Raw genomic sequence first — 24324 nt, forward strand, 5'->3', positions numbered from 1 at the left:
TAAACAACAAAAAGATTGTCTCGCACATTTGATAATGGGTAACACATTTGATCTTCTCTAAATTTTCAGACCACATAAGTGAAGTGGCACACGATTGAGGAGACATTTGTCGAAAATGAATTTTATGTATAAATCTTGATTTATACGTTGGCCCCTTCCAATATGATAATTTGACCACAAAATAGCAAAATCCAATATATAAATATAAAAATTTGTCTGCCCTCAAACTTTTACTTTTGCATATGATCTTACATATATTCGTGTAGCTTTAATTTTGATTCTCTCGTGTACTAGTCATGAGTTTTTAGAAAATCTAATTTAATCAAAGCCCAACAGGGATGGCAATCAGACTGGCACAAGGGCTGAGCAGATCGCAGATCACAGATCCATGCGATGCAACATAACACAAACCAAAGCACCATCACCAATTCCCCCTCACTTTACACCTCCAATTCTCTCCAAACTAAAACATTCATTCCCCCATTGACCACAACTCCCAAAACTGAGCAAATCTTTGCACAGCACAAGATTTTGCCTTTTCGGACATCATTTACATTGGCCTGTTGATAAAGATATAATGGAACACCAAAACAAAACAGAGGAAATTCATAAACCCGGGAAAAAACACCATCAAATTCTTTATGACTCTTAAGCATGTTTTGCATCTGAATCAACCAGCAGCGTCCACAGCGCGTGCACGTCTTCACACGAACACGACATTACATCCTCATACAGGACATATATTCCTCTCCCTACGCCAACAATATTCACAAGACGGAGACAACCAAAGATCAAGACGGACCATGCAATTCATTACCTATGATATATACAACTAGACAAAGCTCGATCCAATTTACTTACGTGTTCGTCTCGTAGCACGGAGACTTCCCCAGAACTTCTTGAGAGGGTATAGCAGAGAATGAAGCCACCCCATAAGAACAAGTACGTACAGGCCTCTTTCTTTCTTTTTTTTTTCCCCGGGTTCGAGTTAGGTAAAATGTTGGAAGGAAAATTTAAGGTGTTTGAGAAGTGAAAAACTCCAGATCACTGTTTAATTAATGTACTTCAATCCAATATGTAATAAAGCCTTGTGCGTTGTGTCGGTGTGATGTCTTTGTCCAAACAACAGCAAAATTTCCCCTTAGCCCTCTCTAGTCAATTGACAAATTTAATACTCCATTGCTTAACTTAGATTCATGCAATAATATCCCTAGCTATTTTCCCCTTTTTCAAAAAATTTGCACCCAAATCAGATTTAATCGAATCAAATTAATTACAAAACATGTGTAATATATTTGTCACGATGACTTTCTCTAAACTACATATCAAACACACCACAAGCGTATTATTTATCATATAATTAGTTCAGGTTCTGTCCAATCAAATTGAATTTTCATATTTTCTCTCAAGTCATGGGTTATTTATTAACATTAATGAGTGTTTGATTTGTCATGCATGGGGTTGTTCATTCAATCCAAAGAAGTCTATATATTCTCCAACAAGGCTCTCTTCTTATCCTATTGACATTTGTGTTTTTTTCACTCAAATATGGGCAGTGGTTGTGGTGATTACCCCTGCAAGTAAAGCTGGCATATGGCTATTACTACTAATACGTACCTCCCCCCCCCCCCTCACCACCCTATCAAAGCATATATATATATATATGTATGTATATATGTGTGTGTTTTGTATTTATATAATTTGAAATTAGATGACAAATGAACTTGTCATTCACTTCCAGGTTGGCTTCTTCATAAAGCCCTCTGTGTTTACTGGGTTGGCAATGGCATAGTTAAAAAGCAGAATACCGTACACTGTTGGCAAAAATAAACTGTGTGCTGTTTGGAAAAGCTCTCTTATCTCTTTACTATTTTATGAAGTTGTCTTATTACTTGTGAAAAAGCCAAAAGCTGAAAACAAACAGTACTTGTTTGAGTCCTGAAATGAATGGCAACAAAGAGAATAAAATGTGGGCTGTTTGTTGCATTGCATGTCAATGGCAAAATCCAACCACATTGAAATATTTTCTTATTTTCATCATCATGCCCAAAACTCTTTAGAATCTTAAAATCTTTGTACAATTCCAACATTGATTGTATCATAAAACAATGTCACATCTCAACCTCAATTTTTTAAATTAGTTGAAGAATCACAATGCCCTTATTTAAATTATCATCCTACTATTAACAATAACATATGTTATTGCCAAAAAGAGCACAATACTTTCTTTATGATCAGGGATGATTAGACTATTTTTTTTTAGGTTTGGCGTAACTATACATAGATATCTTGTAATTTACGAAATAATTATACTAACATCCCTAAAGTTTATTTCCGTCAAATAAACAGATTTATTTATTAGTATATTTGATAAAATTTTGTTGAACCCAACAAAGAAATTGAAAGAAAATTTATATTCACACCAGATTGACTTACTGATTTGTTTCAATTTTTTTTTTCAATACCTGAATCTTTTGACTAATAAATGAATTTATTTGTTGGACGTATACAGATATAAAAAATATTAGATATGATTTAGTAAATTTATAAAAATATTTATATATAATTACGTAAAATTTTAGGAGATGGTGGTGAGAATATCCGTTATAATAATTTGGAGGGGATGTAAAACCATGTACAACATGCTATGTTTTCTCCAGTTGATTGCGAGAAAAAGTGGGTTGTGATGGGTGGGCTGAGTCCAATAGTTTTGGGCTGGATGGGCAAAAGATTTTGAAAATGGGCTTTAATATTGCAGAGAAATGGGGTCAGTAGAGTTTAATAAAAATTTAATAATTTGAGGAAAAGATGTAATAATGTTTATCCTATATGTTTGTACGAATTCCACTCCTATTTCTGGTTTTTAACTTATATATTTGAGTAAAAATTATGTTGTTACACCGACTAAAGAAGTTGGTGATATATAAGTGTGCGGAAGAGCACATTGTAATTATTTGGACTTCTCTTAGATCCCCTGATGGGCAGAATTTCCTCAGCCATAGAATTCCCTGAACGCCGCCGTCCCAATGGTCATCTCGACAATGGTAGGTATTCTCCCGATTCTCGTAGGTACCAGCGCCGTAGCCCTAGTCCCAGACGCGGCCGAGGCCGAGGAAGAAGTCTGAGCCGCAGCCCCAGCCCTAGACGTGGGCGAGGCCGAAGTCTGAGCCGCAGCCGTAGTTTGAGTCGGAGCCGGAGCCGGAGTGGAAGCCCGATCACCAACGGCTATAACAGGTACCGTCGTTCTTCCCCGGATTATTCATACCCTCGTCTCGAAGAAACCCAAAAATCTGGTGAAAGAAAGAAATTAGATTATGATAATCGGAAAAAACCCTACCTCGACCGAGATTATCGAAACGGGCGATATTCTGAGTCTGAATCAGATGAAGAATTAAAAGCCCTACCTTTTGAAGAGTACCGCAGGCTCAAACGTCAGAAATTGAGAAAAAAGCTTACAAATAGTTTTTGGAATTGCACTCCTAGTCCCCCTAGGGATCCGAATGCAAAATCGGATGGAGAATTGGAGGAGGATGCTGGAGTTGCCGAGGAAAAGCAGAGCAAGGGATTGAAGGCAGGTGAAGAAAATTCGACAGGGAGTGAATCTGATTCGGTGACTGAGGATTCTGAATCCGAGTCAGATGATTCTAGGTCGAGAAGGGATAGGAAATCTGGTTCTAGGCGTAGAAGTAAGAGATCGAAGTCTCTTTCTGAGAGTGACAGTCTATCTGAGGAGGAATCCAGTGAGGAAGATTCACAGGAAGATAGGAGAAGGAGAAGGAGAAGGAGTGGGAAAAAGAGTAGCAAGAGAAGTAACAGGAGAAAGAGAAGTAGTCGGAGAAAGAGCTTATCAAGTGAAAGTGAGAGTGAAAGTGAAGATTCTGATATGAGTGATCATGTGAAGTCGAAGAAGCGGAAGCATCGATCATCTTCAAGGTCCAAAAGAAGCAAGAAGAAGAGAGAAACGGAAAGTGAGTCTTCATATTCAAATGAGAATGATTCTGGTTTAGAAGCTGATGCCAAGGATGTTGCTTTGAAGGCAGATGAGGTTAAAGCTGATGATGATGTCAATAGTGAGGTACTCAAGTTTAAGGAAATGATTGAGTTGCGGAAAAAACCGAACTTGGATGATGAGCCAGTGGTTGGTCCAATGCCTCTGCCAAGAGCAGAAGGACATATCAGCTATGGTGGTGCACTTCGGCCTGGTGAAGGTGATGCTATTGCGCAGTACGTTCAGCAAGGGAAGCGTATCCCTCGTAGAGGTGAAGTGGGTCTTTCAGCTGAGGAGATCTCTAAGTTTGAGAGTCTTGGCTATGTGATGAGCGGTAGCAGACATCAGCGGATGAATGCTATTCGTATCAGAAAGGAAAACCAGGTTTACAGTGCAGAGGACAAGCGGGCACTAGCAATGTTTAACTATGAGGAGAAGGCCAAGCGCGAGCAGAAGGTTATGGCTGATTTGCAGCGGTTGGTGCAGCGTCATATTGGGCAGGATGCTGGTCCTTCTCATGATCCATTCGGTGGAAGAGCTGCTGAGGGTGCTGATGATTGATCAATGTACTATTTTACTATGTCAGTGACTCAATATGTAGTTTATGATTGCCAGAGTTATTTTCTGTTTGGATGATGTAAGAATGTCTTTTTTCTTCTGTTGGCATTAACTACCATTTGCACAACTTTGGGACTTTTAAGAAATTATCATTTCTGTTGAAGTTTTGATTACTGGAATTCTCTTAGCGGAGTGAAATGTGGCCCTCAGTTTTGGGTATATGTACGTAAATCCGTAGAACTTGTTACTCCTGATTTTCATTTTGAGTAGAACTGAATAGATTTAAAAATCAGTGTTGTAAAGTTGCAAGGGCTTTAATCTAGTGCAGAAAAAAGGTGCTTTAAATATCTATAAAGCCACTGTTGGTTTGTAATTTCTTTGGACTCTGATAATTTCTGTAAAGCAGTCAGTAGGTTAGTATAACTTAATTTCACCATTTGTTTTATTTTCCAATTATATGGTCCACATTGTGTTATATTTTTTACATGAATTCAACAATCCTGCAATCCTTGGTATTTTGAACTTTTGAATCTTGGGATATTCATTCTGTTGACATTTTATTAATCATCATCCGCTTTCCTTATGAGGACAGATATATGGATCTTTTTTATTTGAGAACTGAGACTTGGAACATCCAACTCCTGATTGTTTGGTGGTCTTTCTCTCTGTGTCATGCATGTGCATTTGTGGATATCATTGGGAATCTTTTGGTGGTTGTGTGGGGTTTTATGTGTAGGTTACAGGGTACAGATTGATTAGGTTGTTTGTGTTTCCCTGGTATGGTTACATTTTGTGATACTCTTGGGACATTTATTTTGCATTGTGGCTATGGCAGTTAAGTTTTGAAATACATCTCTGTTTATGCTTAAACTTCTATTAGAAACGAAACCTGTAAATTTTGCAATGAACTTTTTTTTTTTGGTAGAGTCTTCCAGAAAGTGGTAATATCACTTGTGCGGGTCTAAATGCTATCCTAAACTCATTTTACTAGCATTAGCTCTTTGCAGCTTTCTTTTGAGTTAACTCTATTGTATGAGAACTCTTGTCCTAGCTTATGCACTGTGGGCAGGTTAGCAGCTCTTGTATGGCAGGAGTGGAATACTCTCCAAAGTTTGATTCTTGTGAGCATTGAGTACAATCTAAAGCATATTGCATGGATCTTGCATGTGTGCACTCATAAGATACCTAGGATTTTTGTCCTCGACTTTCGCCATGGGGATTCTTGTGTGAATTTTGGTATATGTAGCCAAGAAAATCTAAGCAAGTTTTGCTTCTCATAGGTCTACCTTGTCAGAATAGGATTACTGGCTTGAGTTCTTGGGTTCTAACTTTCTTGAAGTTATATTTCATTGAGGGGTTTGTCTGCTTGTGGTAGATATGCTAAATCATTAATAGGTTATGGATGTCATGGGGAAAATGCTATGGAAGATCTAGCTTTAATAGGTTAAGAAGTTGTAATCGGGATGTCGGTTTTATTGATGCTATTATACCTTAGTGTAATATATTCTTTAAGTTCTAAGGCAGAGGTGATGATTAGATGTGCTTTGTTGAGTCACCTGTTGGATTCAAGTAAAAAGCCTCTGCCTGAAGATAATGGGATTAGATCTTCTAGTAGATGACTTGTTTGCAGGGGGAAGGAGGAGCATATTAGTCTGTATTTTCATAGTTCCGGTTCTCTGTTGATGTTTCCTTTGCTTGGTGATGTCCTACTGCTGCTCCTGCCTTTTGATTTGTCTCTCCAGCAAAGTAGAGGCAGAAAAACTAGTCGAATCTTGACAGGAACAGAAATGGGGAACTCATGAGTGCTCCTTCTTTATGTTCCATTTTTCATGTCCCATGTTAGATTTGCTTGATCCTTTTGTCTATCATGTACTGATGAATTTTGAGTATTCTGATTATTTCGCTTCTTCAGGCTTTCGATTTTGTGGTTGTAGCTTCAACTTAAGATAAGCCCAGACAGGTGCCAATTACTCATTTTGCTTGTGTTTTCATCTTACATCAAGCATCAGCTCCACTCTCTTCCACAGGATATTGCTGTTTCCTGTTGTATTTGTGAAGCAACTAACCACTTTGTTATGTATGTATGTTATGGAAATTGAGAAATGAAGGTAGAGCAATGATGAGTATCTTTCAGGCAGGACATTGATGAGTAAGTATCACATGGCATGTTTATGTTGCATAGTAATCAAAATGACTTTGTATTCTGGGGTACATGTGAGGTAGGCTTCAAAAGCCTGCTGCCAATTCTTGATCATGCCCAACTTGCCCTCTGTCCTAACTTTAAATCAGGCGCATGATTCATGATTGTGGCTGTTGAGGGCTATCATTAAGAATAATGTTTCTTCAATTTTGAAGAAAAACTCACCAGCTTTACAACCCTTATCATTGTATTTTATTCGAATTTGCTACTCTTGTTTGGATAATTTTACATTATTATCAACTTAATTTTGATATTTTCGTCAAAAATTTTATTGAGTACAATTGGGTGGGGGGTTGGAGACATTTGGATTCGGACTTAGGTTTCTCTCCTTTAACGAGGAGAGTGATGCCAACTCAATCAATTAGTTGATGTCCTCATCGCAAATTTTACTCCAATAGTTTTGATGCATTTGCAAGGAAGCAAATCTTAGTCAGACAGTGTTACAATTGCAAGGAAGATTTTGAATTTCAGATAAATTTTGAATTGCCATAATAACTGAAACTGAGAATATAAAATTATTTGAATTCATTTGAAACTATAAAATTATTTGATTTCATTTGTTATTATGAATTTGAAACTGTTAGAAAGAACAATGATGTAATAACTTTGTATTACTTAAAATTGAGAAAACTTGATTAGGAAGACAAGAGGAGGGTTTAGTTTGTTACCATGTCATCTATATTTACTTACATCATCATTATGTAGAACGAAAAATAAAGAAGTTGAATGCTTAAAACTGAAGGGTTTTGATACAAAATCAATTATCTACTTTGTCTTTGTACATCAGTGTTGAAACTCATTATGCAACACTATTTCTGGACACAATGAAACTGAAGATGTCTGTCGGGGATACAATGAATTGAGTTACTACAAAGGCGGAGTCAACAAGTATTTCTCCAAACGATTTTCTTTTCCTTTTTAATGAACTGGTTCCTTTTTGTGTCTTTCATTTATTTAATTAGAAAATACTATTCATCTGAAATAAATTGAAATTGAAAAATGAAGGTATGCACTATCCCACCCTTTCAGGAGGTTGTAAGAGAGGGATGGTTGCCAAGTTGCATGGGGTGAGTGATTGTTTATTAATTATACAAATCAGGTTCGATCGAATCAAATAGAGTGTGACACACTTGTCATGTATTTGGTCATTTTTCATGAATTGCCCACCAATCATACTGTAGGTATATTATATTATATAATTAATTCAAATTCGACCAAATACAATTTGGATTAAAATTTTCGAGTGAAATGGATATGATCAAAAGAAAAAGTATCAGAAACCACTGAAAAGTTGGTTGTTCCCAATCTTGAAATATCACTTTCCAACTTAATTTAGTGCCAAAAATGACTCCTAACCTCTTCTTTGATATATCCACATTAATTCCAATATCTATACAAGTGGAGAAAATAAATATTTTCTCAAGCTACCCCCCCAATCATTGTACCAGCTTTATACATCTCAACTATTTACTTATTTTTAATCATAAAGAAAAAAAAGGGTGGAATTTTGTTAAATATTTGTATTATTAAAAAATAAATTTACAAAAAACAAAAATAACAAAAGAAAGAAAATAGGAAAAGGGCTGTTTGGGTCATGGATCATTTATTCATTGGCATGCCATTGCCATGACTTCTTCTGCTTCAAAATTAACATAAGATACTTCAAACTAAGATTATCCCCTCTACAAAGATCTTCCATTTATAGCCATGTCTTTGGTACCTATTGTTCCTGTATTATTTGATTTATCCACTTCCTGAAAGAACTAATATATATATTCAGCACATAACTGATATAAAGACAGAGTCACAGCTCATCTTTATTCTCAATCAAATACTTACAGACATGACACCTCCAGCAAATGTCCAGTTGCCCTTTTCTTTTCTTGTCTTCTATTGCTGATTCCCTTGTCTGCCCATTCCCCGTTCCTCTCACATTAATTTGAATCAGCCATTCATAAAATTTCTTCGAATTCTATACTTTCTTGATATCGTGTCTTATATTGGAGGTGAACAGTTTTGTCCCTCTGCCGTCTTCAATTTTGTCAAAAACCGACGGTCGGTGGTCTAGTTTATGGTAAAATGAAGGACTTTCCTTCTTGTTTTGGTGAGAGTGGAGTCCAAGTTGCTGATTCTTCATCGACGAGTACCAATAGAGCTGCAGCTCAGAATCTTGTTACATGTGTGTACCAGTATCAGTCTCAGGGCTTTTCTGGATTCATCACAGTTACATGGATCAAGTATCTGATGGGCCAAGGGCTTAGCATTGGAGTAGAAAATTCAAGAAAGGAATCCATATGCAAAGTTGATGTCAAACCATGGTTGTTTTCCAAGAGGAAAGGCTTCAAAAACTTGGCGCTGGATTCTACAACAGTCGATGTTCATTGGGATTTATCGTCTGCTAAGTTTGGTTCCGGCCCTGAACCGTTGGAGGGATTCTATCTAGCAGTTTCCCTCAATCAAGAACTCTGCTTGCTTCTTGGAGACTTAGAGCACGAGGCCTGCAAAAGGGTTGATTCGATCTCAATCCCCGTTGTTCAAAGAGCCACTTTTGTTGCTAAAAGAGAACACATCTTTGGGAAGAGATTGTACAGTTCAAAGGCGCAGTTTTGTGACAATGGAAAGTTACATGACATAAGAATCGAATATGATCCAACTGAAAGTTTCGACAAGTGCCTAGTGATCTACATCGACAGCAAGGCCGTTTTGCAGGTTACACACCTTAAGTGGAAGTTCAGAGGCAACCAGACTATTCTGGTGGATGGGATTTCAGTGGAAATCTATTGGGATGTTCATAGCTGGCTTTTTGGTACTCTTGACGGCAACGCAATCTTCTTGTTTAGAAGCCGTCTCCCCGGAGATAAGTCATGGAGTGATCGGTCCCCGGCCCGGCTGCCCTCTGATCTGAGCTGTCCAGGTTTGCAGAGAAGCAAAGATATAGATTTACAAGATCATGGTTTTACACTTGTGTTATGTGCTTGGAAGAATGAATAGGGAGTTTAACACTTGGTTTCATACATACTTTTTGAGTTGTATTAGGGGAAACATTAAAGATATTTAGTGACTTGTTTGGTAGAGTGTATACTGGATTTGAATCTGAGACCAATTTTCTTGTTAGAGATAGTTTGAGCATTGCTGTAAGATTCACATGATTAAAAATGAATTATTCCTTCCCATTCAGAAAATTCAAAGGCAGATCGAATTTGAAATAATTATATAATAAATAAAATATATTTGCAGTACGAGATATATAGTACTAAAAAAGTAATCAATTACATGTATATCACACCTGCTCGGTCACTTGTTTGGTTTGGCCAAATATATTTTGGATAAAAAAATTTCCATTTTTTATTCATTTGCGTGGCATATAACCGCCAACCCAACCACCATTGTTCAACTTTCCACTCTCGTTGAACCAAGAAACTCCAAGATTTCTTCAATGGCAACCGCCAATTTACTGCTGCTCCTCATCCTCATTATAGCTTTCATCTTCACCACCGCGGCTGCCGCATTAACCGCATCACTCCCACCCTCCGCCACCACATCACTCCCACCCTCCGCTACCACATCATTCGTCGCGGCTATACTCTCCACCCTTGGGTTCGAAGACCTCGCCGCCGCAGCTGCCGCTATCAACCTATCCGCGGCCATTCCTGCCACCATCTTCGCCCCCACTGACTTCTCCCTCCTAACTTGCCCTTCTTGCTCCGTTCCTCTTCTGCTCCAAGAACACTCTCTTCCCGGCCTCTACCCTATCCACTTCCTGCGCACGTTAGACTTCGGCACCAAGATTGAATCTTTCGCCACAAACCGCTGCCTCACTATTACTGCCTCCTCCAGCGGCTTTACCACCACCAGAAAAGTCTTCATCAACGGAGTTGAAATCACTAAGCCGGACCTCTTCTACAACGGTCTTCTTATCATTCATGGTATCCAAGGCTTCGTTTCACACTTATCTCCGTTTTCGTGCAGTAGTACGACGTCTTTAGCCCTCCCTCAACAACCGCCCCCCACAGCCGCGTTCTCTATCATGCGGTTGATGCTAAAAGACGCCATGACGATGTTGCGTATCAGCGGGTACAGCATTGTGGCTTTGGCAATGCGAGTCGAATATTCAGAGCTTGCGGAACTTAAGTCAATGACCCTTTTTGCAATTGATGATGAATCCATCTTCATGGACGGAGGAAGTGGAGAAGGCAGAGGCCATGCATACGTAGCGGAGTTGGGGTTCCACATTGTGCCCAACAGGCTTTTGACGGCAGGTGGTTTGATGGAGCTGCCGATAGGCACGATGTTGCCAACGATGAAAAGTGGTCAGAATTTGGTGGTGACCAGCGCTGGTGGCGAAGGGCCTCTGACGCCAATGAGGATCAATTATGTGAAGGTGAAGAGATACGATTTGGTGCACAACAATAGAATTGTGGTTCATGTAGTGTCGACACCTTTCCCCCGCTTGGATCATCCAGTGATATGACGGATTTTCGGGCAAAATTTGGGAATAATATTCAAGATAGGACAGCAGGGGTAACGCGCATTATCATGGGCTTGTGAGTTTAGATGAATTGTGAGCTTATAGTGAATGATACAGAAAAGTTTTACCAGTTGATTCCTTTTCTGTCATTGTATTAGTCTACTTTGATGTACCCAGTAATGTTGTAATACGCAAAGAATCAAGGTTTTTCTCCATCTGGATTCAAGATAAACATCCCGGGCTCTGCTTTCTTGACTGCATTTTCAGTTGGTTGTTCCATAGAAGTAATCAAAGTTGAGCGGAAAAGATATTGAAGTATAACAGATCTTGTCCTGTGGCAATTCGTAGTATAGCTGAAACTGACAAAATATATACACTTGCAACATCGGCATCAATTTTCTTCCTTGTCTCCTCTAACTCTGTTATCTCTTACAGATATGGAAGCAACATAAAGTGAATTCAGTGGAAAGACTAAAAACTGCATAAACAGCAGCTCTAAAGCATTTTCAATAATGACCCTTCTTTACATCAAACTCGCTTTTTTCTTTATCAACTAAATGCCATGACTTCCAGAACAGTTAACTAAGTGCTAAGTATATCAATTTCCACAACATGGCGAGGAGGTGGCAACTTCATCAGATCCCAGGCAGTGTTTCTAACTTTTACCTCATTAATTTACTATAATGTGTCTAATGTCTTCATATTCTGAACCATCAAGTGCGGCGTTGCACCTGAATTTGGAGGAATGAGCTGTCTAAATCCCCTCGTCAACTCCAAGAAGCTTTCCACAGCGCCAACTCAAAAATCTGATATTCACAGTTCATGAAATAGTTAGGAATGAATTCTCTAACAATCAATCTTCATTCACACGATCTATTAATTGTAATCAACTATGTCAAAGTGAGCATACAATGTCGTAATAAGTTATAAAGCAGCGAATGGACAATGGTGGGCTTCACTTCAATTGAACTGTCTTCAAGGAGAGACACTATGACTAAGAGTACATATATGGCTTGTAACATGATATTTCATCACATGCATAGCCAATCAAATAAACACATATCTGCATTTATAATGAGTGGGTGGAGGGGATGATGCAAGGGCCAAAATGCCATGTTGATGTTTTCTCATATCCAAAAGTGAAAGTGATCCAATCTGGGAATTGCAGAGAAGAACTCAAAAGTGAAACTAATTGATTTCCTTGGCTCCATAATCTGATAACTGCATCCTGTTAGACTGAGATCGCAGAGTTCACCTATCCAGAGTGTATGCTAAAGATACACTTATAAACTTTCCAGGAATTATGATATATTAAAAAGAGAAAAGAAAAAGAAGAAACAAGTTAACATGTAAACATATTGGTATTAGCATCTGCAGAACTTTTTAAGTAGTAAAAATTGACAAAGTCCAAAGTTACTAGAGATAAAAATTTAAAAAGAAAAGAGAACAAGATGAAATTGACAAAATCATACAATACACAATTAGGGGACTTCCAAATCTAAAATCATATAATCATAAATTTGTTGTGAAACCTTTATATATATAACATTCATATAAAATTAAACTCCAGGAAATGGGACCTCTTGCTCACCCACAGATCAAGGAGAGCAACCAACCCGCTCACTACCTCCACATAGAAATCAATCTTGAACCCAGACCCTCACTGTCCTATCATTGTCCAGTCCTGCAGATACAATCATATTTTCCTTGGGGTGACATGTTACAGAGACAACAGTATCAGTGTGCCCTTCGAGTTTCTGAACCAAATTTTTACCCTGTAAATCCCACAGGTAGACACAATGATCCTCTGATCCACTGACAATGTATTTCTCACCCGTTACAAGAAATGTTGGTGTTATGCAGTATACTCTGTTCACATGACCAGAGTATATCTTCAAGGACTTCCCAGCTGAATAGTTCCATAGCTTCTGTAATCAAAAAATAGCAATAAGTATCAATACTTGCATGAGCCACCAACACAAAAAAAGACTCAGAAAATATAACTGAGTAACAAGTCTCCCACAAGCCACCAAAACATTATCAGCATTAAACAAATTAAACGCATTAGTTTGAATAAAAGATGCAAGTGCCATAAATTTCACTTGACTCCCTCCGCCTCACTTCTATTTTAAGTATCCATGCTATGAAGTAGAAAAACAAAACCTGGGTGCAATCTTTTCCCCTGGATTCACAACACAGCATAAATCTTCTCCTCGGACACTCAAATAAAGCCACAATAATTCAGTCAAATGGTGCAACATTGGATATCTTGTCTCTATCAAAGTATGTTCAGAATTTATGCCCACCTCCACTACCATGAAATTCTATGATTACTGAATAGCATAAAGTCAATCCACAGACTCCACACCCTTTCCCACTCTGATACTCTGCGTTATTAAAGTTTAACTCGCTCTCTCCATTTACTTAAATTCAAATTCAAGTGGACAAAAACATCCATCTTCCAACCATTTGACCGTAATTAATATGTTGCAATGCACACAGCAAACACGCACATACAAAAAAAAAAAAAGGAAAAAGAAAAAGACACCAAGAGCGGAAAACCTAACATCTCCACATTCTTTCAAATTCAAGCTTGCACAACAACATCGGATCAGAAAATAAACAAATAAGAATCTGAGCATTCACAACATAAAGAAAAAACCCAAAAGAAAATGAAAACTTACAAGAGTGTCATCGAGAGTGGCAACTAGTATAAACTTCCCGTTAGGTGAAAACTTAGCAAACGAAACCGCAGGCACCTTATCATCGATCAGCGTCTTCAGCAACGCCCCACTAGCCGTATCCCAAATCTTACACGATCCATCATGACTCCCCGAAACAATTAAGGAACCATCCCTGTTGAAATGCACAGACGTCACCGGCATCGTGTGCGCTCGGATCACGTGCACCGCCTTTCCCGTCTTCACATCCCAAACTCTGATCGTATCGTCAAACGAACCAGAAACAATCAAGTTCGACTGCGGGTTGAAGTTGACACAGAAGACGAAATCCGTATGGCCCTTAAGCGTCTTCACGCACTCGCCGGCGCGGGCGTCCCAGATGCGGAGGGTCCGATCGTCGGAAGCGGAGCAGATGTACGTGGAGTCGGAGGACCAGGCAAGATCAGAGACGCCCTCGGAGTGGCCAATTAAGTGGGATATTTGAGTTAGGGTTTCCGTGGAATAGACTATTAGGGTTTTGTCGAGGGAGGCGGAGGCGAATAGCTTGCCATTGTTGGAGAATTTAACGCTAGAGACGGCGCGTGTGTGGTTAGTGAGAATCTTCTTGAGGCCATAAGGGCGGTACGTAGGCTCAGGGTGGCTCTCCGTGGTGGTGTTTTTGGCCATGGCTGTGCAAGATATCTCCGCCGTGAGCCTACGGGTGTTCGTAATTGATCCTATATATACTAGCGCATATCTTTTGATTAACGAATAATTACGTCATAATTTCAAATTGGGTAAGATGCAGTTTACCGCATGAGAGCATGTGTGAAAGAAAAATATAACAATTTATCATATTATATTTTTAAAAATTAAAGTAAAATATCCCCACACGTGAATTTTGTATGCTTCACGGGGTTTTTGCTATTTTTAATTTACACAGGGATAATTCCAAAATTATTATATTATACAGAATAAGCCAATACCAAAAAAATGAAGAAACCACCTATAATATTTAACTCCCTTTTCATTCTCGACAAAAACATACTGACTTGGTTTAGTAACGATTTGATTCTCATAAGTATTTTAATTAAAGTCTAAACCTTCAAAAATTAAGATCACACTTTATCGAAAGAAATCCAACTTTTTAAAATATTAACATTATCCAAAATGAAGATATCTATTGTGAAAATAAAAATTACATAAGCCATGTATTTATTAGAGATGACATGCCAGTTTTAATTAATTAGTTATTACAAACTTCTAAATTAGAAAAGGAATCCGTAAAAGTTTGATTCATCTGAGTTTCGGACTTAATAAGATCCGTCTCAATGGAACCAACTGGCATCCCTACCCGCTCTAATCCACACTTCCTATGAAATCGTTCAACAGTGTTTGAAGAGTTGATTATCAATGATAATTATAAGTTTGTTCGTTCCAAACTTATTTGGTAGGATTTGATCGTAGCTTCTGGAATTTACAGTTGAAGACTTGAAAGATCTAATACCAGACTCCCACTCCGCCGCGAATGTTCCTGATTTCACCGCCTACATTTATCCAGTTAAAGCAACTTGATTGAGGTAATGAACTTTGAGGTCCCTTTTGAAGACTGACATATCTCAAATATATAACAATCAAATTACACTTGTTATGGATCGCCTCTACCACGAAGAGGGCACTGCTCTAAATAAAAACGCCAAACAGTTAAAAATAGGTTGCCCCAAGGGGCAGCCACAGAACCTCGAGATTACACAGTTGGGAAAAGAACCAAAGAGAGTGGATGGCACCAATTTCCCCAACATTCAGGCTAAAGCTTTTCTGGCAACAAATATTTGCTACTTTACATGCAGTGTCCAATTGAAATTCGCAGTTGTGAGCTCATGTACTTAGCCATAGTTACATGTTGTAACTTCTACTATCGACTCCAGAAATTGCCCAGGAAGCACAAACTGGAAATGATAGATATAAAAAGAATCACAGCAAGCGTCCAGAACAGGAATGCCAGGAATCTAATTCATGGAAACCAAAGTGTTGGTTCCAGAAGTGATGTTATGGCTTACAGGCATCCATAAGAATAAGCACGGCCCCATGCAGAAACTGCAGTAACAAGTTGCTGGCCACTGCTGTCAAGTTGGGGTTTCAAGTAGCCATGCAGCTCGTGGATTTATGTCCAAAAGTTGAAATACAAGAATCCTCACAAATGTTATACGCAATAAGTTTAGCATTCAGCTTAGTATCTCATATTTACTACTGCCATTTGAGAGAAAGCTGGTCAAAATAGGGACTGGTCCTTTGCTCAGGCTTTGCCTTCAACGCTGGAGTTCTGATAGCTTTAAAATGAAGTCCATGGTAACATGCCTAGTTCACAAATGACCAGAAGTAAGACTGTATCAAGCCGTGGGCAATCATGTATAGAAACAAAAAAAGAAGCTCTGAAATGAAAGACATTCAGATGGGAGAATTTTGTAATCCAATCACACAGATTGTCAACACTTATTCAGCAATTCCAAAACTCCACAACATATTATGAAACCAACTTTTTACGAAGTTAGCTAGCAGGCAAAATATGAAGGGTTTACCGACAATAAGCAAGCAGATTAAATATGACACACCATGTTGTACATTTAGGAGCGAATTGTGATAGAGATCATACCAGTAATATTATGGTGGCACCTCATTGCATCCACAGATTTAAACACCATCTGTCTACAAGTGATCTACCTCATCTGAACTTTCTTCATGAATTGGATAACCGGAACTTGGACTGTCCTCGTTTCCACTACTTTGATCACTACTATAACTGCTATCTGATGGACTAGCAAGCACGTATTCATCAGATGTACGACTACTTGATAATGAGGGTGAGTTGGTATCACTGTTTAAATCGCTGCTGGTCATTGGCTCTTCTACGAAACTAAAGATCAGAAACAGGAATCCTTATGAATAAAAGAAAAACAGAGATATACTACAACCAGATGCAAAGTTATAAAGCCACTAAAACATATAAAATAGTTACCTTCCTTCTGCAGGAAAATCTGCAAGCACACATAAATTAGGCCTCTCTTCCAACAACTCGCGTAAAGACATGAAACTGCAATGTTGTTGCATTAACATAGTTAGAATAGATAGCAAAAGAAGGTCAAATATTAACATAAATCCAGATATACCTTGGGGTGAAACATCGACGATACCAGTCATCATCCGATGCCAATCCCTCTCGATTAGATACATCCTGTTTACAGGACAAAAAGAATTACTTGCAAAGAAACAGCTGGAAAATATTAAAGTGTACATAACACGAAAGGGTGGACGGATTAATATTTTACACTCACAAGGTGCCTAAGGTTTCTGAAGCGTCCTGCAAGAATTGAAGACAGCAATCGGGAAACTTCTGCCTGGATGGCCCAACTTTTAATCAGATTAAAAACCAACCCTGTTCTTTTACAATGACTTCATTTAGGGAAAATAATTTAAAAATAGAAAGAAGAAAATAATTACGAAAATACCAAATTATTAGAATATTTAAAATTTTAGGAAAAACTGCTAAGTGAAATAACATTTTTATAATTTCTTTTAAAATATTAATTTAGAAAAACCTTATAAAAGAAAAAAGGAATATGAAATATTTAAAAAGTAAAATGACACCTGACGTGACGCATGTATGCACTTCATGGACTAGCAAAGCTTTGCAAGCCCGTGCTTTGATTAAAAAATTGGGGAGAGGAGTCACTTTACAAACAGCAACCACGGTTGCATTTTGTGGTCTTGCAATCTCTCCAAAAAACTTCCAGGATTATCTTTTTTCTTTTTTTTTTGGGTTTTTAAAATTGAAGATGGATAGCATGATTAATTTTGGTACACGTGATCCGAGTGATTTGTACGGGCAGGTGAACCATCGCTCCGAAGATGTTGTGCTCGGAGGCCAAGACACACATCCGCATGTTCGACGTGGTGATATATCCTTTTTTTTTTTTTTTGGCAGCAGTCCCCACATCACGTACATGCTCTACAGGTATTGCAAAACATGGGTTTCTATGGGTCATATGGTGTAGTCATGTTGAGATTGACGGAAACCTAATTACTACTTTAGACGAGAGAGAGAGATAAGACACATACATTTCATTTTCCATTTGGTGAGGCGACTGTGACACTTCAGGATATCAAATGAATCCATTAGTGGGTAAGCTTATTACTAGGGTAGATTACAAGTAGACTAATGAAAAGATTATTGCTTCAATGGTTGGGGTTCCGTCCACATGATAGCTGCATCACACATTCCCATATTAAACTCTCTACATTATATAAACACTTCCTTGAGCACACGAGTGACGGTGATAGCCATGTCTAGGACGTATTCCAACAGGCACAGATATGTGCTTTGTACAACCTTGGTGGTGTATTGTATCCTGATCCAACCGATAACACCGTCTTGTTGTTGTATGTACGTCATCTATGAGGACATTCATGAAGCCAATACCATAAATTGGGGCACAATAGTTGGCTTATCTGTACACAACTTTTGTGTACAGTCTAGCAGAGAGAGAGGAAAACCAATGTAGGTGGACCAATGCAGTTGTTACAAATTTGGCCTTGGTCACGTATTAGAACCCTCGCATCATAGTTGGCTTATCTGTACACAACTTTTGTGTACAGTCTAGCAGAGAGAGGAAAACCAATTTAGGTGGACCAATGCAGTTGTTACAAAATTGGGCTTGGTCACGCATCGAAACCCTCGCACTGATTCCACAAAGGGAAAGGTTAGAATTGCAAGCAATCATTATCGAGGATGAAAACACCCTACTCGTCCCTCCATATGTTGCACGATATGACATGCATTTATTTATGTAAAGTAAAATACAAGTTTTTTTGGACTAAATTCAGAGTCATATGTCCAAATCCAAGTTGATTTTTGTAGTGTGGTTTATAGGTGTTCGTATCATGTATCTTGTACTTTTGTACTTGTTCAATTGTGGTCCTGCAACCTTGGTTGCTATTTATAAGGAGGAGAGGAGTGACCATCTCCCCAGATTTTGAATCAAGGTCACAGGCTTGCAAAGCTTTGCAAGTCTGTACCAACCAGGTGTCATTTTCTTTTTTTTAAATATTTCATAATAAGCAGCAATTCTTCCACTATTTTGAATTCCGAGCGGCAATGCTCCTAGGTTTTTCCCCCTTAATGATCGTTTTTCTTAAATAATATTTTTTTGAAATGGTAAAACCACTATTTGCCTTTGCCGCTTTGCCTAAAAATTTAAATTTTTTATAAATGTGGTATTTTCGTAAGTTCATTCCTACTATTTTTAAATTATTCCCCCAACATTAAATAGCATTCTTTACTTGTAGATAGATAGATGGGGAGAGAGAGAATTTAGGCTTACTTCTCTCAAGTGCATACAATCCCGTAAAATCAAAACCTCCAGTAAGCTTCCACCTATGCTGCCACCAAGATTCCTAGTAGGAGGACAGCCAAACTGTGCATGAGAACATGCAAGCATATGCCAAAGAGATAGACATGCATCTAATGAATTTCTATATTTAAGACAACTAAGCATACCTAAGAAAGTCACCAGTGATCGAGTAGGACGTTGAAAAGTCAACATACTTCAATTTGCGGAATCCCTGCATGGATATTATACACTCATAATATATCCATTGAACTTAAACTTTGCATAATATCCTTCAAGGTTAAAGAGGAGGGAAGACAAAAGCAAAGACACAAGCTGCAAGGAGCAATGGATCTTTCTATTGACATGTAGCATACCTTGACAAGTACACGGACTTTAACATCATGCAATTTAAATCCTCTGAGTGCCAGTGAAGACAAATTCGGGCAATTAGTCACTAGATCGTTGCAAGTCGGTAACTTTAAACTGTCATCTCTACCTGAGACAAACAGTATAGTTTAAGCGAAATGACTTTGCAGGACTGAAAGGAGAACAAGACTGAACTAGAGTAAACCTGTTTTTGATGATTCAAAAAACAGACGCTCTATTAGAGGACAAGATCTGCTCACCGACTCCAGTGTCTGCCTCAGCTCCACGTGACTTTCATTAAAAATGAGTTTTCATATCAAAGTAACATAAATATTCAATATATATATATATATATATATATAACAAGGTAACTCAGAGCAATCATGAGAACAAGTTCAGATGATATAGGCACAAAGACGATTGATACATCAAATTCTGAAAATGTGGGACACCGCAAAAATACTATCTGAAACTTTCTGTTGCTTGTGAAGATAAAACAGGAATCATTTTCTGTAACCATGGGCTATGCTGAAGCTATTCATCTCAAGTCTCAACCTATTATTGTTGCATGATGAAAAGGAAGAATTAAGTAGACCTTGCCGGTTCAGCAAACGAGGCCATGGAAGCAATGCAATATTACCAAACATAATACATTATGAAAATTTATCAGTGACGAATGAGAAAGGACATGGAAAATGCTGACTGGAGTTTAAACACAAAGCATAGCTAAATGCACCATGTTAGAGAATACAACAACCGCTCCTGCGTAGCTCTGAAAAATGACAACAGTAACAGCTTGACATACTGTCATCCATATTTACATGCTATCTCCAAATTTACATATCACAGCTCACATAATCTTCTTTTTCCTAAGAATGAATGTCCCAGAACATCACATTTGAAAAGATAATTGTAGCTGTTTACAGTCCATTATACATGTATTAGAATGTCTCAGTTGGAAACTTAATAGGATTGGTTTATGATTCGCAGAACAACATTAATTTCTATCCAATATCAACAGCAAAAGTGTGCACTATGACAACCCATCAATAAAGAAAATGAAAGAAGTTACTAACTAAGGGTAGCATAAAAACCTAGCAACCTGAATTCAGTGATCTGTATGAAGCTCAATAAACCGCTCAAAGGAAACCTAAGGATTCTAAGGCTCTTTCCCCAACGTACGAGGGGTCGCACAAGGCCGCCTGTTTGTCATCCCCACAAACTACATTAACAAATGCTGGCAGAAGTATCAGAAATAAAAGCATAGATTTTGCCCAGATGCCAACTCGTTGGTTCAATTGATGCTGGTTACTGACTTGACTTACCCATTATGTTCAGGAGCACTAAACTCTGGATATAACACATTAACAGAGACTACATACTAAACATGAAAAAATCAGAAACTACAACTCAATCAACCAGTAAGTTGTGATACTCACAGGCCGACAATTTCCAAGTCGAGCAAAGAAGGGCAAGCTGATACTGCAGCTCCAAATGCTGTGTTGTCCATTCTTTCAATATTATAAAGGTGTAACCTTCTCAACAGAGCCCTTAAAATGGAGAAAGCGAAAGAAGATGAGAAGGGTTGACACACAGGAAAAGAGACATCAAGCAAAGAAAGAATTAAATGTTACCCTGGAGCACCACCATCAGCAATCAATGGAGCCAAGCAAGACCTAGTGAGTATAAATGACTCTTTTCCCTGTCTAGACCTTTTATCATTCCATGAAAATCCTGATGTGTCTGAGGAATTTCTCATGGAATAAACCAGCGACTGAGACGAACCTAGTGATGCAACAGTGGGGCAGGGGACAACTCCAAGTTTAAGGGACCTACAAATAGTAAGATAATCAGGGTCATACTTTACATAAAAGTGCAGCGCAGCAAAATGTATACAAGCAAACTATCAATGGCCTATATCATTTTACACAGATGCACTGATGCAGACAGTGGAGCAGATATTGCAATTCACCATGCCATATCATGACCAGATAAAGCAGCCTGGTTAAAGATAATAAAAAAGGAAACATATTTATACATTATAACAAACTCAATTATTGTTGTTTACAAGTAAGATTTTTTGAGATTGTATTATCTCCATACTTGGGAGTAGCTTGGTATCTTTGCAGGACGGAAAATTGAAACTACAGACTTCACTCAAGGAACTGGGAGACAAATCCAGAATCAAAGTTCTTTTAGCATCATTCATGCACCAGACAAGACAGAGCCAGATATGAAGGATGTTGATAAATAAAATTTCAGTAAATTTAATAATTGAAGTCGCAGACATTTACAGTGCAGAGCCAAACTTTTTAAGGCAGAAACAAGCATCTCCTTGAGATTACACGAGAATGTAAAGCTAAAAGCTCTTACCTCAGAACTTTTCCAGCTCGTTGTATCATCGTCGAAACTACCATGTTATTGACCTTTGGCACTACTGTGGTCAAGTCAATATTAGAATAGCAGAGGGGGTCAGCAGCACATTTATGGAAGAAAGAGCATGTGGCTGCTGCATGGCATACACTTTGTGTGTCGAGCATAGAAAACACCTGAACACAGAGCATATTCAGTAAAGAACTCAAATGAGAGAACCACCACGGTTTAGTCTGCATTATTTCTAGACTCGTCTTACTTGATAGCAAAGCTAAACATGTTCTGTACCAAAAAAAAAATGCAAAAGATCAACTCATAGACAGAAAACTATCATCAGTAAAAGTCTACAGCAATAAGGTTATCCTTTCCTTTTCAGCGAGAACAGCAACATAAATAGATACATAATGATGCCAAAGAAGAGCTGACTAGCAAACAGTATCTCAAAATTTCCAATAAATTCAAATTCAACAAACTCAAACACTCCTGATGAGTTGGAAATCTGAAGCCAAGTAGGGGAAGCATCCAAGACTTTCAAGGACGTAAAATCACAGGACAAGACCAGTTGAGATAGGTATAATGAACAACACCGCTAGTGTGTTCAAACCACAACACTGAGCTTAATGAATTAATACAAACAAAAGATCCATTCCAACCCGCCCGTACTCCCACTTCCAATTCTATGGCCTCAATACTTGCTGACCAAACACAACGCCCACAATGTGAAATACCAAAATCTATAAAAAAAGAATAAACAGATTCAAAAATCACCAGCAATCAAGCTACTCACCTTGATAGTGAGATCAGACGGCAGCGCCCAAACCACAGCGTTGTGCATGGAAGCCCGCCTCCTAGCAGATCGCTTGGCAGCTTCAGTGAGAGCCGAGCCAAGGCGGAGAGCACGCTCGATGACGTCATTCTTGTCAGAATCATAAGCCTTGGACTCGAGTACGCGATCAAAGGATAGGTCCAGAGCAATCGCGGACGAATCGGAGAGTTCGAGAAATGATTCCAACAGCGCGTCTAACGGATTCTGATTAGGATTCCGGGTCGAATCCGGGATATGGGAACAGCAGGGGCGTTTGAGCTTGGGCTTGGGGGCGGCGGGCCGGTGGAGGAGAAGACTGGTATCCATGGCGGAGTGGTGGGATTCTCTCTTCTTCTTCTTCTTCTTCTTCTTCCTCTTTTTGCCCTTTTTCTTTTTTCAGTTATGTTTTGGTGGTAATAAGCGGAGAGAGGGAAGGCGGAGTGCGAGAGGTGCGGAGTGAGAGTAGAGAGTGACACGTGGGATTTGGAATTTGTTTACGTGGGACTGGGCTTTGCTGTGACAACCTATTGCGTCGTCGTTTTACTAAGTATCCTGCTGCTCCTTAAATTAAAAACCTCTTCTTTTTTTTTTTTTTTTTGTTAATTCTCATTAACAACTCAATATCTATATACACACAAATATAGATTATTGATGTCATAAACTTATAAATTATGCATATTTAATATTTATATTTTAATCAATCATACCATTTTACTGATATCAAAATATTTTAATACAAATTTCCAATTAAAACTTCTATCAATTTGGTCAATCATTCAATTTCAAATTAAAATTGATAATCCACTTGAATTTTATGCATATGCAAGATAATAAATTAGCAATAAACTCATATAAAATTAGGTCAAAGCATGTTCAATTCATTAAAAAAATAATTTTTATAAAAGTTCGTAGTATTTAAGTTTAACATAAATAAACTCAAACTATATATGTTCTGCTCATACCCAAATTTAAATTTGAAAAAAAAAAAAGATGAAGAAGAAGAAGAAGAAGTTCCACAACACAATACATATACACGACAAAACCCAAAAAATATAAATTTGAAACAAGAACGATAAACTATCATTAATTAAAATGAATTGATTACAGTCATTCATATCGAATCAATATCTAATAAAGACTATTACAACAATCACAACTTGATCAATATTATCAAATAAATTAAATCTAACTAATACCTACTATTACAGTAGACAATACCTACTATGCGATAGAAACAACATTCCACACATATGACTCAAATTATAATACCATATTTTAAAGTAACATGTAGTTTGCTTGACTAATGTGGAAGAATTTATGCATGGCAGCCTAGAACAATCGTCGTTTCAAATATTTTAACTTTTTATTTTAAATTTTTATATTTTTTTATTTAAATGTGTGTTTTGTTGGATAAAAATTAAAATAAACTAGGTACTCGATACTATTTCGAAATTAATCTTAGTGATTAGATATTTATGGTAATTACATGCAAGCACTATTTTCATTTTTCTATAGATGC

The 24324-nt window shown here is 37.9% G+C and overlaps 5 protein-coding genes and 1 long non-coding RNA gene across 8 annotated transcripts; 3 read left to right on the top strand and 3 right to left on the bottom strand.

Annotated features, from left to right (window-relative positions):
• Positions 1-363: 363 nt before the first annotated feature.
• LOC148787964 (uncharacterized) lies at positions 364-2318 on the bottom strand. The gene is made up of 2 exons (XR_016066205.1): positions 862-2318; positions 364-752 (listed from the first exon to the last, which is right to left on the bottom strand). It is a non-coding gene; the product is annotated as an uncharacterized LOC148787964 (long non-coding RNA).
• A 576-nt stretch (positions 2319-2894) lies between these two features.
• On the top strand, positions 2895-4719 carry LOC105163277 (Ras-induced vulval development antagonist protein). Its single transcript, XM_011081566.3, has one exon. It carries the CDS (start codon positions 2978-2980, stop codon positions 4547-4549), a length of 1572 nt encoding a protein of 523 aa, XP_011079868.1. The 5' UTR covers positions 2895-2977; the 3' UTR covers positions 4550-4719.
• Positions 4720-8392: 3673 nt separating this feature from the next.
• On the top strand, positions 8393-9860 carry LOC105163276 (uncharacterized). The gene has a single exon (XM_011081565.3). The coding sequence runs from the start codon at positions 8826-8828 to the stop codon at positions 9735-9737; it is 912 nt and encodes a 303-aa protein (XP_011079867.3). The 5' UTR covers positions 8393-8825; the 3' UTR covers positions 9738-9860.
• A 122-nt stretch (positions 9861-9982) lies between these two features.
• On the top strand, positions 9983-11446 carry LOC148787965 (uncharacterized). The gene has a single exon (XM_088881933.1). It carries the CDS (start codon positions 10183-10185, stop codon positions 11215-11217), a length of 1035 nt encoding a protein of 344 aa, XP_088738059.1. The 5' UTR covers positions 9983-10182; the 3' UTR covers positions 11218-11446.
• Positions 11447-11524: 78 nt separating this feature from the next.
• Positions 11525-14608, bottom strand: WDR5B (Transducin/WD40 repeat-like superfamily protein). 2 transcript variants are annotated; one of them, XR_016066018.1, is made up of 3 exons: positions 13899-14608; positions 12795-13142; positions 11525-12020 (listed from the first exon to the last, which is right to left on the bottom strand). XR_016066018.1 is itself a non-coding variant. In XM_011081564.3 (3 exons), the coding sequence occupies exons 1-2, from the start codon at positions 14559-14561 to the stop codon at positions 12855-12857; spliced, it is 951 nt and encodes a 316-aa protein (XP_011079866.1). In that variant the 5' UTR covers positions 14562-14608; the 3' UTR covers positions 11525-12020; positions 12806-12854. The 2 variants fall into 2 exon arrangements, 1 of the variants encoding a protein (XP_011079866.1); XM_011081564.3 differs by having other exon boundaries at positions 12806-13142.
• Positions 14609-15805: 1197 nt separating this feature from the next.
• LOC105163274 (F-box protein SKIP17) lies at positions 15806-23269 on the bottom strand. Of its 2 annotated transcripts, XM_011081563.3 has the most exons (13): positions 22788-23268; positions 22001-22176; positions 21262-21459; positions 21067-21177; positions 19833-19918; positions 19636-19757; positions 19429-19493; positions 19253-19325; positions 17207-17269; positions 17042-17106; positions 16891-16965; positions 16528-16788; positions 15806-16232 (listed from the first exon to the last, which is right to left on the bottom strand). In XM_011081563.3, the coding sequence occupies exons 1-12, from the start codon at positions 23130-23132 to the stop codon at positions 16581-16583; spliced, it is 1587 nt and encodes a 528-aa protein (XP_011079865.1). In that variant the 5' UTR covers positions 23133-23268; the 3' UTR covers positions 15806-16232; positions 16528-16580. The 2 variants fall into 2 exon arrangements, with proteins under 2 accessions (XP_011079865.1, XP_088738081.1); XM_088881955.1 differs by lacking the exon at positions 17207-17269 and having other exon boundaries at positions 22788-23269.
• Between the last annotated feature and the right edge of the window lie 1055 nt (positions 23270-24324).

The sequence above is a fragment of the Sesamum indicum genome, linkage group LG6 (genome assembly GCF_026168435.1).
Source record: "Sesamum indicum cultivar Baizhima isolate 11 linkage group LG6, ASM2616843v1, whole genome shotgun sequence".
NCBI classification, from domain to species: Eukaryota; Viridiplantae; Streptophyta; class Magnoliopsida; order Lamiales; family Pedaliaceae; genus Sesamum; species Sesamum indicum.

Excerpts from the sequence above, each read along its gene's own strand:
- LOC105163274 (XM_011081563.3), bottom strand. The coding sequence starts at position 23,132 with ATGGATACCAGTCTTCTCCTCCACCGGCCCGCCGCCCCCAAGCCCAAG. Across the intron at positions 19,919-21,066 it reads GACTTGGAAATTGTCGGCCT|TCACGTGGAGCTGAGGCAGA; the intron begins GTGAGTATCACA and ends TTTTAATGAAAG. Across the intron at positions 19,758-19,832 it reads TTTTGAATCATCAAAAACAG|GTAGAGATGACAGTTTAAAG; the intron begins GTTTACTCTAGT and ends TGTTTGTCTCAG.
- WDR5B (XM_011081564.3), bottom strand. The coding sequence starts at position 14,561 with ATGGCCAAAAACACCACCACGGAGAGCCACCCTGAGCCTACGTACCGC. Across the intron at positions 13,143-13,898 it reads CCACTCTCGATGACACTCTT|AAGCTATGGAACTATTCAGC; the intron begins GTAAGTTTTCAT and ends TTTTGATTACAG.
- LOC105163276 (XM_011081565.3), top strand. The coding sequence starts at position 8,826 with ATGAAGGACTTTCCTTCTTGTTTTGGTGAGAGTGGAGTCCAAGTTGCT.
- LOC105163277 (XM_011081566.3), top strand. The coding sequence starts at position 2,978 with ATGGGCAGAATTTCCTCAGCCATAGAATTCCCTGAACGCCGCCGTCCC.
- LOC148787965 (XM_088881933.1), top strand. The coding sequence starts at position 10,183 with ATGGCAACCGCCAATTTACTGCTGCTCCTCATCCTCATTATAGCTTTC.